We start from the raw sequence: 19,354 nt of genomic DNA, 5'->3' as shown, positions 1-19,354 counted from the left end.
CTCCACACCTAGTTCTAGGGTTGTCATGTTACTGCAAGATGGAAAATTGCTGGAAAAGGAAACGATGTCTTGCAATTGTCAATGCCATTGAGGTTGTCTTGGCCCTTGATGGGTTGATACCAATGAGGGCTCTGTCTATTCAGCCTCTTGTGGATGGCTATGCACTTTATGACATAGCTCTGGAGATAGTCTATATGATTAATCTAGGAGGAACTAAGATTGATTCTAGGAATGATACTTTGTGAAGAGTTTGGGAGACTGTTCAGAAGTATTTGAAGATAAAAACTACTGCTAAGAGTGCTTCTATTAATCACAGCGTTATCAAATACAATTCTCTGGTTAGTGAAGTTATTTCTCCTAACATGGTCTATGCAACAACACAGGAAATGGTTGTGAGTGCATCCAGTACAATAAACCCGAAATTTCAACATTTCTTGGACTTTTAGTGTGGACTCTATTCTCACATATTTTGTTCGGATGCATTTATGTGATATTCATAGCTGACCTATATATCTGTTGATTTGCAGTGCCTATATCAATGGCCAATCTGCATTAGTGGACTTTGATATGTCTAGCAAGGCAAGGGGGTTGGATGTGTCTTTCTATCGAGACTTTGTTGCAAACACTTCAGCTGGGGCAAAGCTGGTCCAAATCCAAGTTGGCTCGATAAGTCCTCTATATGATAATACCAATGTTAATGCTATACTAAATGGGTTGGAAATAATGAAGATAAGAAGTCTTGCTGGAAGTCTAGACGAGCCCTATCCTGTTCATGGCAATAGTTCTATGAACTCCAAAAAAAAATGGGAAAATGGGACCTATTATTGGATCAATTGTTGGAGATTTTGCTTCACTGAGACTACTAGCAACAGGGTATTGCATGTATATCCACCCAAAATCGAAGTGAAAGAACTCCCCTCCAATCTGGTTGTCTCTTTCTTTGCATGGTGGGAATTCAAAAGCTATGGCCAACAAAGTTTCCCCGGGTTCCCACAATAGTGGTACTGGTAGCTATGTTTCGTCTGCACCTTCAAGTATGGGCCATTTCTTTACATTTGTAGAGATACAATAATCCACCAACAACTTTGATGAAAATTTTATACTCGGCATGAGAAGTTTTTGTGAAGTTTATAAAGGTGAACTAGAAGATGGGACAATGTTTTGCTAAGGGATTTTGTCAAACATATCACTTGCAATTTATATGCTTCCCCATTTCACATACATGCTTACAAAGGCTTCCATACAAACATATTCATCTCAAAACCACTCCCTTGATTCGTTCATGAATCTCCTTTGCCTATTCTAGAGTTGCCAAAGTGGCACACATGAAGAACCATACAAAATATTTTGGATTCTAGCCCAATACCTTTATGTTGTATCTTTTCATAGTTTCGGGGCCTCAAGAGCATGTCAATTATGTGCATATCAAGCAGTGATAGTGTTCCATCATACCACGTTTTGTAAAACAATTACCATGCCTTCTCTATAGTTTCACATTTCACATGCATGTCTATAAGGACATTTTCCACAAAGCCATCCAACTAAAATCTACTTATAATTATCTTCACACCACCTTCTAAAGCTTTCAATTTGGCACACAATCAGAGCAAGTAAATGCACCTTTTTCATTTTAATTATGTTTTATGCTAGTTATCAACGTTTTATCTTAGTCATAGGGTTTATGATATTAAGTTTTAGTTGGTGGACTTGGTCAATGGTGGTTAGAGGTGGCTGGTGAATTTTCAGGCCCTAGTTCAATGTATGGTGTGGTCTCTTTTGTGATCTGACAGTAGTCCAAGAGGTCTTAAAATCCCATATTTTAGTTCCTCCATAGAATCATCTGTCTGGGCAAATAATGGACTGTTACAACCTGCTCTATTTTTCTCCCCTTCATTGCCAAGGAAGGTATTAATTTTGCATCATTGACATTAAATTTTGTTGCAAGACTTGGAGTCTTCATTCTTTCACCAATTTTGCAGAGTTTGTTACTAGTTTGCTCGAACAAGAAGAATGAACGAATATGTTTTTCTTATTATTGCAATCTACACCAATATGGAAAACATTCTTTCACAAAATCCTATCTCTAGTTAATAAAAATTTACCGTTTTGAGATGCTTCTATATCATCAAAAGCTGTTACCATGATCACGTATTATGGTAGCAATCCTTGAATAGGAGATCTACATAAGAATATCTGCAAAAAAATGTACTTGCAATGAATAGATGAAGCTTTTATACAGACATTGATGCTAGTGCCACCATTGCATTCAAATCTGGCAATGTTGATTACATGGTGCATGCTGATGTACACTATGGAATGTTATTAAGAGGACTTGTGCATGAAGTCTTATGTTCCTATTTAGTATTGTTGCACACTACTACTAAATTAGCAAGTCCTTAACTTTCACTGTCGTACTACAAATAGTTGCAACAAGGCATAAACAAATGACTCTACTAGTACCAAATTTTTGGTCACAACTTGTAGATCCCTTCTTTCACTTGTTAACATTAACTGTATGAATTATTATATTTTCACTAGGCACTGATTTAGTTTTAGCTCCATTCAAGCAGTTCTAGAGTATTGATTTTGTATTAGTGATTGTAAGATTTCACTTAAAAACATCATTTCCAATGTGAAATCCAATAATCCTTGATTATTTACCAGAATCCTCTTCTCCATCCTTACCGTTAAAAAATTCTGAAGAAGCATTGAGAAAACACTTTCAACTTTTTAGAGCACATGAGCTATGAACTGGGGTGTTGACTTCATCTTTACAATTCTCAAGATGACCTACATGTTCCTCATCACCTATTAATTCCACTTCTGTAGAATTTTCAAGTTCATAACATCTCTTTTGAGCTTATTTGTAAAGCATTGTCAAATTCTAGAGCATTTGACTTGTGAACTAGGGTGTTCAACTCATTTTTATAGTCCTAAACAACACCTACATGTTCCTCATAACCTGAATATTTCCTTTCTGTATAATATTCTAAGTTCTTAGAGTCATATCTTCTGATCTTCTTCATAATGTTGAATATATTTTGAGAAACTTTGTTGAGTAGATTCTTTAATATAAGATTTAGATAAGCCTAATAATTCATTGATGAGGGCTAATAAGCAGTCTTCCTCTCCTATTATAATTTCTTTGCATCTAGAAAAGCTACCATTGATGGTGTGCACCTATGAGCCAAGAATGGTTCGAAGGTTCTCAGGTGGAAAGTAAGAAACATCCATTCTCCTTGGATACTGATTAGGTAGACAATGGCCCCATTAACGAGTATTTTAATTCTATCATCAATCTAGCACCAATTTTCTCCTTCTACAAGAACTGCAGCAGAAGGATTGCCACTAAGTAGACTAGAAACAAAGTTGTTATCTGACTGCATTCCATTTGATTTCTTTTGTCTTTTATGAAAGGTTATCTGGTCCATTGGGCTATTTGTAGTTGTAGAAGAACTTGGAGATGATGAACAAGGAAAATTCATTATCAAGTAAGTTGAAAGGAGAATGCACCATTATCGAGTGTTTGGTGAGCAAGCGCAAGCATGCCAGATGGCTCCTACATTGGTTATGATAGTCTAGAAGACTTGTCACTTGCACACCTGCTTCCTTAAATAACTTTAGGGCTTCATCAATGAGTCGATTCTGTGCATATCCTGCAAGCATGGTTGTTTGTGAGACAACATTTTGTTGATGCATTTTGTTAAACAATTCACGTGCCTTCCATATACTTCCACATTTTGCATACATGTCTCTGAGGGAATTTTCTACAACCACATCATACAAAAACCCATTTCTAATTATTTCTTCATGGATCTCCACACCTAGTTCTAGGGTTGCCATGTTACTGCAAGATGGAAGAATGCTAGCAAAGGAAAAGGTCTTTGGCATTTGTCAATGCCATTGAGGTTGTCTTGGCCCCTGATGGGTTGATACCAACGAGGGTTCTGTCTATTCAGCCTCTTGTGGATGGTTATGCACTCTATGGCATAGCTCTGGAGACAATCTATATGATTAATATGGGAGGAACTAAGATCAATTCTAGGAATGATACTTTGTGAAGAGTTTGGGAGACTCTTTAGAAGTATTTGAAGATAAAAACTACTGCTAAGAGTGCTTCTATTAATCCCAGCTTTATCAAATACAATGCTCTTGTTAGTGACATTATTTCTCCTAACATGGTCTATGCAACAACACAGGAAATGGTTGTGAGTGCATCTAGTACTGTAAACCCAAAATTTCAACATTTCTTGGACTTTTAGTGTGGACTCTATTCTCACATATTTTGTTTGGATGCATTTCTATGATATTGGTAGTTGAGTTATATATCTGTTGATTTGCAGTGCCTATATCAATGGCCAATCTACATTAGCGGACTTTGATATGTCTAGCAAGGCAAGGGGGTTGGATGTGTCTTTCTATCGAGACTTTGTTGCCAACACTTTAGTTGGAGCGAAGTTGGTCCAGATCCAAGTTGGGTCTGCAAGTCCTCTATATGATAATACCAATGTTAATGCTATACTAAATGGGTTGGAAATAATGAAGATAAGCAGTCCTGCTGGAAGTCTGGACGAGCCCTATCCTGTTCATGGCAATAGTCCTATGAACTCCAAAGGAAAAAATGGGAAGATGGGACCTATTATTGGATCAATTGTTGGAGCTTTTGCTGCACTGAGACTACTAGCAACAGGGTATTGCATGTATATCCACCCAAAATCGAAGTGAAAGAACTCCCCTCCAACCTGGTTGCCTCTTCCTTTGCATGGTGGGAATTCAGAAACTATGGCCAGCAAAGTTTCCCCAGGTTCCTAGAAGAGTGGTACTAGTAGCTATGTTTCGTTTACACGTTCAACTATGGGCCAGTTCTTTACATCTGCAGAGATACAATAATCCACCAACAACTTTGATGAAAATTTAATACTCGACATGAGAAGTTTTCGTGAAGTTTATAAAGGTGAACTAGAAGATGGGACAATGTTTTGCTAAGGGATTTTGTCAAACATATCACTTGCAATTTATATGCTTCCCCATTTCACATACATTCTTACAAAGGCATTCCATACAAACATATTCATATCAAAACCAATCCCTTGATTCGTTCATGAATCTCCATGCTCTGTTCTAGAGTTTCTAAAGTGGCACACATGAAGAACGGTATAAATTCTTTTGGATTCTAGCCCAATACCTTTATGTTGTATCTTTTCAGAGTTTCAGGGCCTCAAGAGCATGTCAATTATGTGCATATCAAGCAGTGATAGTGTTCCATCAGACCACATTTTGTAAAACAATTACCATGCCTTCTCTATAGTTCCACATTTCACATGCATGTCTATGAGGACATTTTCCACAAAGCCATCCAACTAAAATCTACTTATAATTATCTTCACACCACCTTCTAAAGCTTTCAATTTGGCACACAATTAGAGCAATTAAATGCACCTTTTTCATTTTAATTATGTTTTATGCTAGTTATCAAAGTTTTATCTTAGTCATAGGGTATATGATATTAAGTTGTAGTTGGTGGACTTGGTCAATGGTGGTTAGAGGTAGCTGGTGAATTTTTAGGCCCTAGTTCAATGAATGGTGTGGTCTCTTTTGTGATCCGACAGTAGTCCAAGAGGTCTTAAAATCCCATACTTTAGTTCCTCCATAGAATCATCTATCTTGGCAAATAATGGACTGCTACAGCCTGTTGAAAAGTGTGCAACAAGAAATGCTTGTTGAGAATGCAACAAGATGATGGAGCTTAGTGGAAAGGAGTCGCCTTCACTAAGTCGTCTCGCAGGCAAGTTTTGGCGCAAAGTCTATTTTTAGACATATGGATCATGGTCTATGAGTTGCAGTTTGCTGTTTATGGATGATTGGTCATGTTGGGAAAAATAGATGGACTTCTATTTTTGGATCACAGCAGGAGTGATCAGAGTCTATTTTTAGGCTGCTAGTCAAAAATAGAAAAGTCAAATAGTATTGTCTCATAATAATATTTAGACTATAAACTTTATCTTATCCTCTTGGAGCACTTTAGGTTGAGCTACAGATGTGGCACATGCATATGTCAGAAGGAAATATGCTTTCTTTGTGAGTCAGTTGAGCTATTGCATGCAGGACATCAGTTAGAAATCATGTGGTTGAGTTCTGTGGAGTTGGATGAGCAGTTAATGGAGTTGTGTTCAGTTTGACTTAGTTGAACTAGTTGTATTTAGTCTAACTAGCCAATAGACTAAGTGATGAGTTGTGTGAATTAGTTATTAATTAATTCACTAATTATTAACTCATAATGCAACTGAAGAATACATCAGTTAACTCAGTGCATGTACAGTTCAATGGAGACAGGTGTTAGAGGTTGAGATTGCTATCAGTTGTGGCTATAGTTGTGCATGAGACCTTGCACAATCAAAGGATTGAGTATGGATTCATTCATTCTCTTGCAGGATTGTGCAGTGGAGGCAGGCAAGCAGTGGAGGAGATTTGGAGATCAGATCTGAGCTGTATTGTGTGTAACAGGTGGAGATAGTGCTGGATACTTGTGAGGAGTATTGTACTATGTAATGTTACATGTTCTCAATCATTAATATACAGATAGTGTGGGGTTTTCAGCGGTAAGCTTTCCCTGGGATACATACTGTGTTAATGTGTGCATGCGATTGATGTTTCATTGTTTTTGATGCTGCTAAATTGATGATCAACGTAGAGGAGATTATGTATTGTGCATGTATTCCGCAATAGTGTATAATCAAGATAATCTCTGTGAATAAATGTCATATTATTCAAAATTTCTACATGGTATCAGAGCCAGCTGATTTGTAGAAGAAGTTCTACATGATATCAGTGTTGTATTGATCATCATATCTATTATTCAGAAAGTGTTTACATTTTATTTCTTCAGGCAGAGTCTGTGATCGGGCCAGGTAGCCTCTGGATTCATCCTTCTTTTGGAAGGTGAGATATCTGGTGAATGCCCATACAGTCGATCTCTGTACGAGAAATACTTTGTTCTCACAAATTTTAGATCAGAAGCGGTTGAGTTTTTTTTTTTGAGCTGGTGGAATTCAAATTTGTAGCAGTGTTTTCTTGGTGTCAAAGTTGAAATGTCTTTCAACGGATTGTGATTGGAGTATGCCCTTGAGGGTAGCGTGAACTATATTGCATGGAAGGATAGGATGGAGGCGGTGTTAGATGATAATGGGTTGAAGGAGTTCATAGATGTGGATGTCCCAAAACCTACTGATGCTGCTCAAGTTAGGGATTGGCAAAAGAAGACAGCAAAGTGTCGAAGGATTCTGTTGGAGGGCGTGAGGGATCACATTGTGTCCAGCCTCCATGGAAAGGCTTCTCCATATTTGATGTGGAAAACATTGACAGAATTATTCCAAAGCAAGAGCGACCAAAGGAAGTTGGTGCTCAAGGATAAGCTTAGAAACATTAGGTGTGAGAATGGAGACAGTATGCCCCAGTATCTCACGAAGTTCACCCAATGCCGGGATGAGCTGGGAAGTGTGGGGGTAACTGTTGAGGATGAGGATATGGTGAGTCTAACACTCCTTGGCCTTCCTAAGAGTTGGCATAGCTACCAGGGCTCGATGAATGGAAGGGAGAAATTGCCAGGATGGGAGAGACTTTGGTCGGATGTTATGCAAGAGGAGATTAGATGGCGCACCAGAGACAGTTCTTCATCTATGCATGATGAGGAGAAATGTGCCTTAGCGAGTAAGGCGAAGAAGAGGGGAAGGTTTCTCTTTCCGAATCCTGTTCTTCCAATGATGGGAAGAAGGTTGACAAGTCGAAGGTGCGATGCTTTTGTTGTCACGAGTTGGGCCATTATGCTACTAATTGCCCAAAGAAGAAGTCCAAGAAGGGATCCGGGGAAGGATCTGAAGGTGAGGCAGCCTCACTTGCTTCACAGTTTGAGTTGGACTTCACACTCTTCGCATGCATGGTTTCATCCATGGTGGGAAGTGGTTGGTTTCTTGACAGTGGAGCTTCTTTCCACATGACTGGTGACAAAAGTTTGTTGAGTACTTTGGAGGAGAAAGATCTCCAAATACTCATAGTGATGGTAATGATGAGAAGTATAGTGTCTCAGGTGTAGGAACGGTTATCTTTCAGAGGGAGCATGGAGCTCGCCTTACCGTGACCGATGTCAAGTATGTACCAGGACAGAAGAGAAACTTGGTGTCGATCGCGATGCTGGAAGACAGAGGCTATGATGTAGTCTTCAGTAAGGGAAAGGTTTTCCTTAGACACATCATCACTAGATAGGTGAAGCAGATTGGTTCACGGGTCAAGAACCTATATGCTCTTGAGATTCAAGATGCATGCAAAGCCTTGAGCAGCAAGGCAACTGATGGAGACTTGGTGGTTGAGAGGGAGTGTATATTACCTCTCAACATGCAGAGCCAAAAGAAGTCTCAGACGATTGTGGAGGAGCCACGATTGGTGCAGCAGCTTCAGGAGGTTGTGGAGCAGCCACAACAAGGGAAGTTGAGAGGAGATCGGGTAGAGACATCTACTCATGCAGAGACCTCTAGTAGGGGGAAACTTCGAGCCAGGTGGGTAGAGGGATCGCATGCAGCCATACCTCCAGGTAGGAGGTGGGGTGATGTGGATTGATCATCCCAAGGAGGAGGGGCAGGATCCTTGAGGTACCCAACCTCTTGGATGAGACCTTGCTACAGGAGCCCCAATGTGTAGTAGCAGGAACTGACTGATTGGGTAGAGACAGATGCGGATGGAGCAGCAGAGAGAGCGACAGTGTAGGGAATCCCAGGACAGTGCATAGCATGCAGGCTGCAGCAATGTGAGAGGCACAAGTGTTTTGCACAGTGCTAGGTGGCACAAAGAGGTGTGCAATGGTGCGAGATGCATGGAGATGTTGCAGTAGTGCAGATGTCAGAGAGGGAGCACTTGTCAGCAGCAGGTAGAGCTTCAGCATCAGAGTATGTTCCTAGCCCAACAGAGTGGTCAGTTGGGAGTGTTTTTGTTCCAAGTGTTGTTGGAGCAAAGTGGACTGGGCAGATGTGTTGCATGCAGAACATTCCAGAGTTACAAGATCAGGTTTGAGAGGAAGCCTTTCTTGTTGAGAGGGAGTGTTGAAAAGTGCGCAACAAGAAATTCTTGTTGAGAATGCAAGAAGATGATGGAGCTTAGTGGAAAGGAGTCGCCTTCACTAAGTGGTCCCGCAAGAAAGTTTTGGCGCAAAGTCTATTTTTAGACTATGTCTATTTTTAGACATATGGATCATGGTCTATGAGTTGCAGTTTATTGTTTATGGATGATTGGTCATGTTGGGAAAAATAGATGGACTTCTATTTTTGGATCACAGCAGGGGTGACCAGAGTCTATTTTTAGACTGCTGGTCAAAAATAGAAAAGTCAAATATTATTGTCTCATAATAATATTTAGACTATAAACTTTATCTTATCCTCTTGGAGCACTTCAGGTTGAGTTACAGATGTGGCACATGCAACTGTCATAAGGAAATATGCTTTCTTTGTGAGTCAGTTGAGCTATTGCATGCAGAACATCAGTTAGAACTCATGTGGTTGAGTTCTATGGAGTTGGATGAGCAGTTAATGGAGTTGTGTTCAGTTTGACTTAGTTGAACTAGTTGTATTTAGTCTAACTGGCCAATAGACTAAGTGATGAGTTGTGTGAATTAGTTATTAATTAATTCACTAATTATTAACTCATAATGAAACTGAAGAATACATCAGTTAACTCAGTGCATGTACAGTTCAGTGGAGACAAGTGTTAGAGGTTGAGATTGCTATCAGTTGTAACTATAGTTGTGCATGAGATCTTGCACAATCAAAGGATTGAGTATGCCCATGAGAATTGCATATGCCTAGTGATATAGCCTATGCTCACTTGATTTCCAGTGTGAGTGATTTTCCAAGGTAAATAAAATTGTTCTGCGATGTGGAAGTCTGAGTTCGATGTCCCTTCGTCGAACGCCATCCTCCTTACTTATACGCATCCTTTCGCTCAAGGGCTGTGTCTCTTGAGGATAACAAGGGTCGGATCCATCAACATGCATGCCCGGCTGACCTGCCACATAACCTCGACAGGCCGAACGAGTTTGGATTCATTCATTCTCTTGCAGGATTGTGCAGTGGAGGCAGGCAAGCAGTGGAGGAGATTTGGAGATCAGATCTGAGCTGTATTGTGTGTAACAGGTGGAGATAGTGTTGGATACTTGTGAGGAGTATTGTACTATGTAATGTTACATGTTCTCAATCATTAATATACAGATAGTGTGGGGTTTTCAGCTGTAAGCTTTCCCCGGGATACATACTGTGTTAATGTGTGCATGCGATTGATGTTTCATTGTTTTTGATGCTGCTAAATTGATGATCAACGTAGAGGAGATTATGTATTGTGCATGTATTCTGCAATAGTGTATAATCAAGATAATCTCTGTGAATAAGTGTCATATTATTCAAAATTTCTACACAGCCTGCTCTATTTTTCTCCCCTTCATTGCCAAGGAAAGTATTAATTTTGCATCATTGACATTAACTTTTGTTGCAAGACTTGGAGTCTTCATGCCTTCACCAATTTTGCAGAGTTTGTTGCTAGTTTTCTTGAACAATAACAAATAACAAATATGTTTTTCATATCAATGTAATCTACAGCAATATGAAAAACATTATTTCACAAAATCCTATCTTAGTTAATAAAAATTTACTGTTTTGAGATGCTTCTATATCATCAAAAGTTGTGACCATGATCATGTATTATGGTAGCAATCCTTGAATAGGAAATATACATAAGAGTCTCTGCAAAAAAATGTACTTGTAGTGAAGAGATGAAGGGATGTTATACAAACATTGATGCTAGTGCCACCATTGCATTCAAATCTGGCAATGATGACTGCATGGTGCATGCTGATGTACACTATGGAATGCTATTAAAAGGACTTGTGCATGAAGTCTTATGTTCTTGTTTATTATTATTGCACACTACTACTAAATGAAAAAGTCCTTAACTTTCACTGTCGTACTACAAATAGTTGCAACAAACCATAAACAAATGACTCTACTAGTACCAAATTTGTGGTCACAACTTGTAGATCCCTTCTTTGACTTCTTAACATTAATTGTATGAATTATTATCTTTTCACTAGGCACTGATTTAATAATGGAAGCATACATGATATGATTTATGGCATGTCCTTCAATTTATTTCGTCCCAGGTTAGCTTCAAGAGTGGATACCATTGACGAGAGGTAATGGAAAAGCACCTAGAATTCATATGGCTCATACTATGACTATATAAATTTTGAATGCACACAAAAGTGTTGCACAACAGCTATGGGTAATTATATTTGGAACGTGTGAGATCATGTGGATGCATGGATATTTCATGGGTAATCTTCTGTCATTTTCTTGTACATCAAGTTTAGATTAGAACACCAACAAACTTTTGCACAATCTCTTAATTTTTATGCCTGTCTATTACTTTTTGTCTATATTTCATGAGTTAAAGGGAAATGGCCCAATTTTTTTTCTTTATTTTACAATTCTCTTTAAGAGTTCCTTTTTAAGTGGAAATCATTGATTTAATAATGGTACATACATGATATGATTTATGGCATGTCCTTCAATTTATGCAGGCCCAGGTTAGCTCCAAGAGTGGATTCTGCTGAAGAGAGATAATTAAAAAGCACCTAGAATTCATATGGCTCATCCTATGACTGTAATAAAATTTGAAGGCACACAGAAGTGCTGTAGCGCAGCTATGGGTAATTATATTTGGAATGTGTGAGATCATATGGATGCATGGGATCATAAACTTAATTTTATACTATCCAACTTACATTGAAGAATAAATCTCGCCAAGGAAGCCAAGTTTCATATTTGATGTTAAACAATTGAGTCTTGCAAATTTTATCACAAGAAATATGTTTTGTATTGTGTTATTGACGCAACTAGATAATTTTAATGAACCATGCAAAGTAATTATGTATGTGATTTCAATATATTTGCAAAAGTTCATGTTAGACTCCGTCTTGTCAGCTCGCTGCAGTCAAATGCACCAAGGTTCATTTCTCATCATTCGCAGTCATTGATGTTACTGTGGTCCAGAAAAGAGTCATTTTACTTCTTGAGTCCAGGGTTTTGTCTCCAGAAATGTGAAATAACGCTTGCAGGCCAGAGGGAGGTTGAATAAGTCTCTTACTTCAAGAGTTTATCATCAGTAATACTCGAAAATGATCCTTTTCCAAAAAAAAACTCTGTTTTGGAGAAGAAATCGACAAATTTGTTTTTGTAATAAATTTGCATTTTAAAGCCTTCCATCTATGTAAACAGGAGGACTTATCATAAGTATTGAAAGTTCCATAAATAAGATGGCATATTCTTGATTCTGCTGAAGCTGGAGATCTACAGGATAATGCTGCAGCCATGTCAGATGTTGGAAGGACAGAACTAAGAAGAACTCCACCGATTAGAACCGATTAGAAGAACACCACGATTGCTCCCCTGCAATTATTCATAAAGATGTCAAGCCTACCAATATCTTGGTGGATCATTTTTTAGGCGCACGACGTATTGGACTGGGCGCGCGGCGCATCAGGCACAAAAACACAATGTAAAATTACACGCGCGCGGCGCATCAGAGGCGCGTGGCACGTTGGGCAGGGGCGCTACCCACACAGCAATAGAGCTCAGAAATTTGTTGCTCTTGCGTCCAATCCCATGCCCATACGCTTCAATTGCAAGCGCGCCATCATCATCAATATCAGTTATAGGCTCTTCAAAGCATTCATGCAGGCATCATAGATCCAGTAGTATCGAATCGACAGAGTCTTCTGCTGTAAGAAAACGGCAATCTGGAATTTTGAATCAGTGGGCTGCACGCCAAGCTCAGGAGATGATAATCACTATGGAAAGACAGGCCCGAGAATTAGAGTTTCTATCTCTTGTTGGTTTGTACAGTGTGTCAACTAGGGCGGCGTCCTCACTTGTGCAGATATGGTGGCAATCCCTAATGATTTAGAAGTGTTATAATGGCTGTGATATTCGTAGACCTGTAAAGGTGACCATTTACCAATGCTTGGAGCGAGGCGCTATTTCTGTTTTGCAGGCATCTGTTGACGATGATAAGGATGAATCATTTTACACATTAAGTTGGGCATGCGATGTGAATGGTTCACCATTATTAGTTGCAGGTGGTCACAATGGTATAATTCGAGTGCTTGATGTTGCAAATGAAAGGGTCCATAAGAGTTTCATTGGCCATGGAGATTCTGTGAATGAAATAAGGACCCGAGCATTGAAACCTTCCCTTATTTTATCTGCTAGCAAAGATGAATCTGTACGACTCTGGAATGTTCAAACTGGAATATGCATTTTGATATTTGCTGGAGCTGGGGGACATCGCAATGAAGTTCTCAGTGTAGATTTCCATCCTTCAGATGTATATCGTATTGCAAGCTGTGGCATGGACAACACGGTCAAGATCTGGTCTATGAAAGAGTTTTGGACCTATGTTGAGAAGTCATTTACCTGGACGGATTTGCCATCGAAATTCCCCACGAAGTATGTGCAGTTTCCTGTTTTTATTGCTGCAGTGCATTCAAACTATGTGGATTGCACTAGATGGCTTGGCAGTTTCATCCTATCAAAGAGTGTGGACATCCTGCAGAAGTATCCAGTGCCAGAATGTGACATTTGGTTTATCAAGTTTTCATGCGATTTCCACTATAATTCTATGGCAGTTGGCAACAGGGAAGGAAAAGTTTATGTTTGGGAATTACAGTCGAGCCCTCCTAATTTAATTGCCAAGTTATCACATCCACATTGCAAACATCCTATTAGACAGACGGCTATATCTCATGATGGAAGTACCATCCTCTGCTGCTGTGACGATGGTAGTATATGGCGCTGGGACGTGGCTCAGTAAAATCATCATTTTATTGGTTCAATGTGCATTGCATGCCCATTTTTATAAAGCTACACTTTACCGAACATTTGAAATTAGCCTGCTCCCCAAGGCCTTGTGTTCATAAAGATGCCTTCAAAGACAGCCAGTTGTTATTATCATCTTAATGGAGTGAAAGGAATCTTCTCAGACGTCAGTGGGACATCATCACTGCCAGTTCTAATGCATATATTCAAAACAGATAGTGTATGTTGTCATGGAGTAAAGTGGAAATGGACACAGTATTTTCAGGAAAATGGTCTATTCGCATCAGATAGTTGATGGCCGCATTGAGTTGTTTATATATAAGTCGTTGTTTTATGATAGAACCTTCTTCAGATGAATTAAAGGTATCAGTATATGTATGATGTGGTGATAAGCACATGGAAAATGTAATGTGGCAATCGTTGCAATATGTGGGCATTCGATTCATCTAAAAGAGCATATGTGGCAGTTTGACCCATATTTTAGCATTAAAATATTGGGGACCTCTTCCCAATTTCTGTAAAGTGGCAAAGCGTATCTCTAGAAATTTGAGAGCAGTTGCAAAGTGGCATTCAAAGGTTCGATTGCCTATTTCTGTCTTTAGTTAGTCTACGCTCCAGGATTAGTTTTCATGGGTCATTAGAAATCCTCAAGCTGGAATAATGGAAGGCTTTTCTATCTTTAGAGCAGATGGAGGATTCTTTTCTATCTTCATGGCTTCAGGTGAAACAGTGCCCTTGTTTTGGGTCGTTCTATTTTCTTCTAGTATAGTTTATTTATTGTATGGCAAATGATTTGTGAAGGTTGGGGGGGGAGGAGAATTTTGAGAGGTGCGTGGAGAAGAACAGAATTTCATTGTACAGTGTTTGACAGAGATTAATTGAAGAGTACAGCTCTGATTTGTAAGATCCTTGTGGTGTGAAAGTTTAGCAAATGTATCTTTCTTTCTGTTTCAATGTATTTTGTAAAGTTTCATAGTTCATTCATAATCGTTTCTAAATGAATACTTTTAAGTGAGAAAGGCAGAATTCAATTTATTTGCTCTGTCTTGAGGAAGTTTTCATATTTAATGTTTTCTTCTGTTTGATAAGGATCCATCACACATGCCCTTGTCAACTTCTCAGCAGTCTTGCCATTCTGTTTAATCTCAATTTTATTGTTAAACTTCACTCCTACCTCGCCTTATGGATTAACCTGTGCCTTTGATTAAACCTCTGCTCTTGTTGTCTTTGCCCATGCAGCCCAGAAAACCCAAACATTTATTTAAAACCTCATTTCATATCTCTTTACTAGCCTAAAATCAGTATTCTTTATCGGTCATCTCAGCCCCTTTGAAAACTTGTCTGCCGAGATAGACCCGGAGAGAGCCCTCTCCTGTCCTCGTAGGGCTAGCTACGAGGCTGAGCGTGGTTTGATGTTGCCTCGAGTTTTGCCTTCCTCAGCCTGAGGCCAATTTGAATGCTAACATAGTGGCGACCACACTGGGGAGATGGTTTGCTGTTGATGTGACATTCGACTTGTTGATTGTCTTGTCCCAGTACATGAAATCAAATTGCAGATTTGATGCTGATGGTGGACAACAGTCGGACACTTATGAAGGCTGAAAACATTCACCTGGCGACTCCAACGCGATCCAGACATTCTAGTGCTCGCTGATCCATTTATGCAATGGTAAACCCTGCACTGTGTGAAGCTGCAAAAGAAGTAAGAAATCAGTTAGCAGATTCTGAAATTAATGAAGAATTTTTCAGTGCCTTGCTTCAATGTTTGAAATCTCCAAAGTTCCCTCTTGAAGCTAAAACTAGTCTTTGTGAGTTAGTTGTTGAAAGAATTGAGAAGGAGATTCAGTGTTTAGATGAGCAGATCTAGTCATATGATTTCCGAGACCCTAAAACGTTCTTGGAAATCATTCCTCCTTCGAAACAAGCAATAATAGAGTTGCCTACAGATGTTTGCATTGACAGTGTGCAGCTGGAAATATGTATTGCGGAATTGGGGCAGCCAACAGAGTCTGGCTTTTGCGATCCAATGGCAGCATACATGGAAATGTTTTTCAGTTTGATTGATAGATCAGGCTGTTTTCTACGTGACCAGGCTCATTACGCGCATGAAGGGTTGCCAGCAATTACATCTGTGTCCTGGTGGAAGCATTCTCAAGCGGCATCATTCTCAGGTTTACTTGAATGGTTGATCTGGCATTTCAGTATTACCTGATCTATTGTTTTTACAGCAAAGTAGGGTAGGTTTTGTAAATAAATAAGCAGCCAAAAGGTAGCATTTTGTTCCAATTTCATTACAGTTTAGTTTGAAGTTTGCTGAGTCAGTTTTTCAGTCTTTTCAGTCAGTTTCAATTAATAAATGTTTCAAAGTTTTGTGTTAATTGTTGAAATAATGGCTCCATCACCCAATGGACGGAGGCACTGTCTGCTCTCCCAAAGCTCTGCGGTTCTTGGCACCTCCAAAAAGTGGCAGCTTCCATCCCCATTGGAGCCAATGTTAGACTCCGTCTTGTTAGCTCGCTGCAGTCAAATGCACCAAGGTTCATTTCTCGTCATTCGCAGTCATTGATGTTAATGTGGTCCAGAAAAGAGTCATTTTACTTCTTGAGTCCAGGGTTTTGTCTCTAGAAATGTGAAATAATGCTTGCAGGCCAGAGGGAGGTTGAATAAGTCTCTTACTTCAAGAGTTTATCATAAGTAATACTCGAAAATGATCCTTTTCCAAAAAAAAACTCTGTTTTGGAGAAGAAATCGACAAATTTGTTTTTGTAATAAATTTGCATTTTAAAGACTTCCATCTATGTAAACAGGAGGACTTATCATAAGTATTGAAAGTTACATAAATAAGATGGCATATTCTTGATTTTGCTGAAGCTGGAGATCTACAGGATAATGCTGCAGCCATGTCAGATGTTGGAAGGACAGAACTAAGAAGAACTCCACCGATTAGAACCGATTAGAAGAACACCACGATTGCTCCCCTGCAATTATTCATAAAGATGTCAAGCCTACCAATATCTTGGTGGATCAATTTTTAGGCGCACGACGCATTGGACTGGGCGCGCGGCGCATTAGGGGCGCGCGGTGCATCAGGCACAAAAACACAGTGTAAAATTACACGCGTGCGGCGCATCAGAGGCGCGCGGCGCGTTGGGCAGGGGCGCTACCCACACAGCAACAGAGCTCAGAAATTTGTTGCTCTTGCGTCCAATCCCATGCCCATACGCTTCAATTGCAAGCGCACCATCATCATCAATATCAGTTATAGGCTCTTCAAAGCATTCACGCAGGCATCATAGATCCAGTAGTATCGAATCGACAGAGTCTTCTGCTGTAAGAAAACGACAATCTGGAATTTTGAATCAGTGGGTTGCACGCCAAGCTCAGGAGATGATAATCACTATGGAAAGACAGGCCCAAGAATTAGAGTTTCTATCTCTTGCTGGTGTGTATAGTGCGTCAACCAGGGCGGCGTCCTCACTTGTGCAGATATGGTGGCAATCCGTAATGATTTAGAAGTGTTATAATGGCTGTGATATTCGTAGACCTGTAAAGGTGACCATTTACCAATGCTTGGAGCGAGGCGCTATTTCTGTTTTGCAGGCATCTGTTGACGATGATAAGGAGGAATCATTTTACACATTAAGTTGGGCGTGCAATGTGAATGGTTCACCATTATTAGTTGCAGGTGGTCACAATGGTATAATTCGAGTGCTTGATGTTGCAAATGAAAGGGTCCATAAGAGTTTCGTTGGCCATGGTGATTCTGTGAATGAAATAAGGACCCGAGCATTGAAACCCTCCCTTATTTTATCTGCTAGCAAAGATGAATCTGTACGATTCTGGAATGTTCAAACTAGAATATGCATTTTGATATTTACTGGAGCCGGGGGACATCGCAATGAAGTTCTCAGTGTAGATTTCCATCCTTCAGATGTATATCGTATTGCAAGCTGTGGCATGGACAACACGGTCAAGATCTGGTCTATGAAAGAGTTTTGGACCTATGTTGAGAAGTCATTTACTTGGACGGATTTTCCATCGAAATTCCCCACGAAGTATGTGCAATTTCCTATTTTTATTGCTACAGTGCATTCAAACTATGTGGATTGCACTAGATGGCTTGGCAGTTTCATCCTATCAAAGAGTGTGGACATCCTGCAAAAGTATCCAGTGCCAGAATGTGACATTTGGTTTATCAAGTTTTCATGCGATTTCCACTATAATTCTATGGCAGTTGGCAACAAGGAAGGAAAATTTTATGTTTGGGAATTACAGTCGAGCCCTCCTAATTTAGTTGCCAAGTTATCACATCCACATTGCAAACATCCTATTAGACAGACGGCTATATCTCATGATGGAAGTACCATTCTCTGCTGCTGTGACGATGGTAGTATGTGGCGCTGGGACGTGGCTCAGTAAAATCATCAATTTCTTGGTTCAATGTGCATTGCATGCCCATTTTTATAAAGCTACACTTTACTGGACATTTGAAATTAGCATGCTCCCCAGGGCCTTGTGTTCATAAAGATGCCTTCAAAGACAGCCAGTTGTTATTATCATCTTAATGGAGTCAAAGGAATCTTCTCAGACGTCAGTGGGACATCATCACTGCCAGTTCTAATGCATGTATTCAAAACAGATAGTGTATGTTGTCATGGAGTAAAGTGGAAATGGACACAGTATTTTCAGGAAAATGGTCTATTCGCATCAGATAGTTGATGGCCGCATTGAGTTGTTTATATATAAGTCGTTGTTTTATGATAGAACCTTCTTCAGATGAATTAAAGGTATCAGTATATGTATGATGTGGTGATAAGCACATGGAAAATGTAACGTGGCAATCGTTGCAATATGTGGGCATTCGATTCATCTAAAAGAGCATATGTGGCAGTTTGACCCATATTTTAGCATTAAAATATTGGGGACCTCTTCCCAATTTCTGTAAAGTGGCAAAGCGTATCTCCAAAAATTTGAGAGCAGTTGCAAAGTGGCATTCAAAGGTTCGATTGCCTATTTTTGTCTTTAGTTAGTCTACGCTCCAGGATTAGTTTTCATGGGTCATTAGAAATCCTCAAGCTGGAATATTGGAAGGCTTTTCTATCTTTAGAGCAAATGGAGGATTCTTTTCTATCTTCATGACTTCAGGTGAAATAGCGCCCTTGTTTTGGGTCGTTCTGTTTTCTTCTAGTATAGTTTATTTATTGTATGGCAAATGATTTGTGAAGGTTGGGGGGGGGAGGAGAATTTTGAGAGGTGTGCGTGGAGAAGAACAGAATTTCATTGTACAGTGTTTGACAGAGATTAATTGAAGAGTACAGCTCTGATTTGTAAGATCCTTGTGGTGTGAAAGTTTAGCAAATGTATCTTTCTTTCTGTTTCAATGTCTTTTGTAATGTTTCATAGTTCATTCATAATCGTTTCTAAATGAATACTTTTAAGTGAGA

At 39.5% G+C, this 19,354-nt stretch overlaps 1 protein-coding gene and 1 pseudogene across 1 annotated transcript in view; both read left to right on the top strand.

Annotated features, from left to right (window-relative positions):
- Positions 1–13,905, top strand: part of LOC149261308 (uncharacterized) — a 29,022-nt gene extending 15,117 nt beyond the window's left edge. Inside the window, exons 3-5 of the mRNA XM_089368477.1 lie at positions 4,344–4,691; positions 12,540–12,932; positions 13,029–13,905. Coding sequence (XP_089224603.1) covers positions 4,344–4,691; positions 12,540–12,932; positions 13,029–13,905 — 1,618 coding nt within the window. The remainder of the gene's footprint in view (positions 1–4,343; positions 4,692–12,539; positions 12,933–13,028) is intronic.
- Positions 13,906–14,013: 108 nt separating this feature from the next.
- On the top strand, positions 14,014–18,329 carry LOC149261307 (polycomb group protein FIE1 pseudogene; annotated as a pseudogene).
- The last annotated feature ends 1,025 nt before the right edge of the window (positions 18,330–19,354 follow it).

The sequence above is a fragment of the Pinus tabuliformis genome, chromosome 6, assembly GCF_031772625.1.
Source record: "Pinus tabuliformis cultivar Carrire ecotype Pingquan chromosome 6, CPIR1, whole genome shotgun sequence".
NCBI classification, from domain to species: domain Eukaryota; kingdom Viridiplantae; phylum Streptophyta; class Pinopsida; order Pinales; family Pinaceae; genus Pinus; species Pinus tabuliformis.
This window is presented reverse-complemented; position numbering and strand designations above follow the sequence as displayed.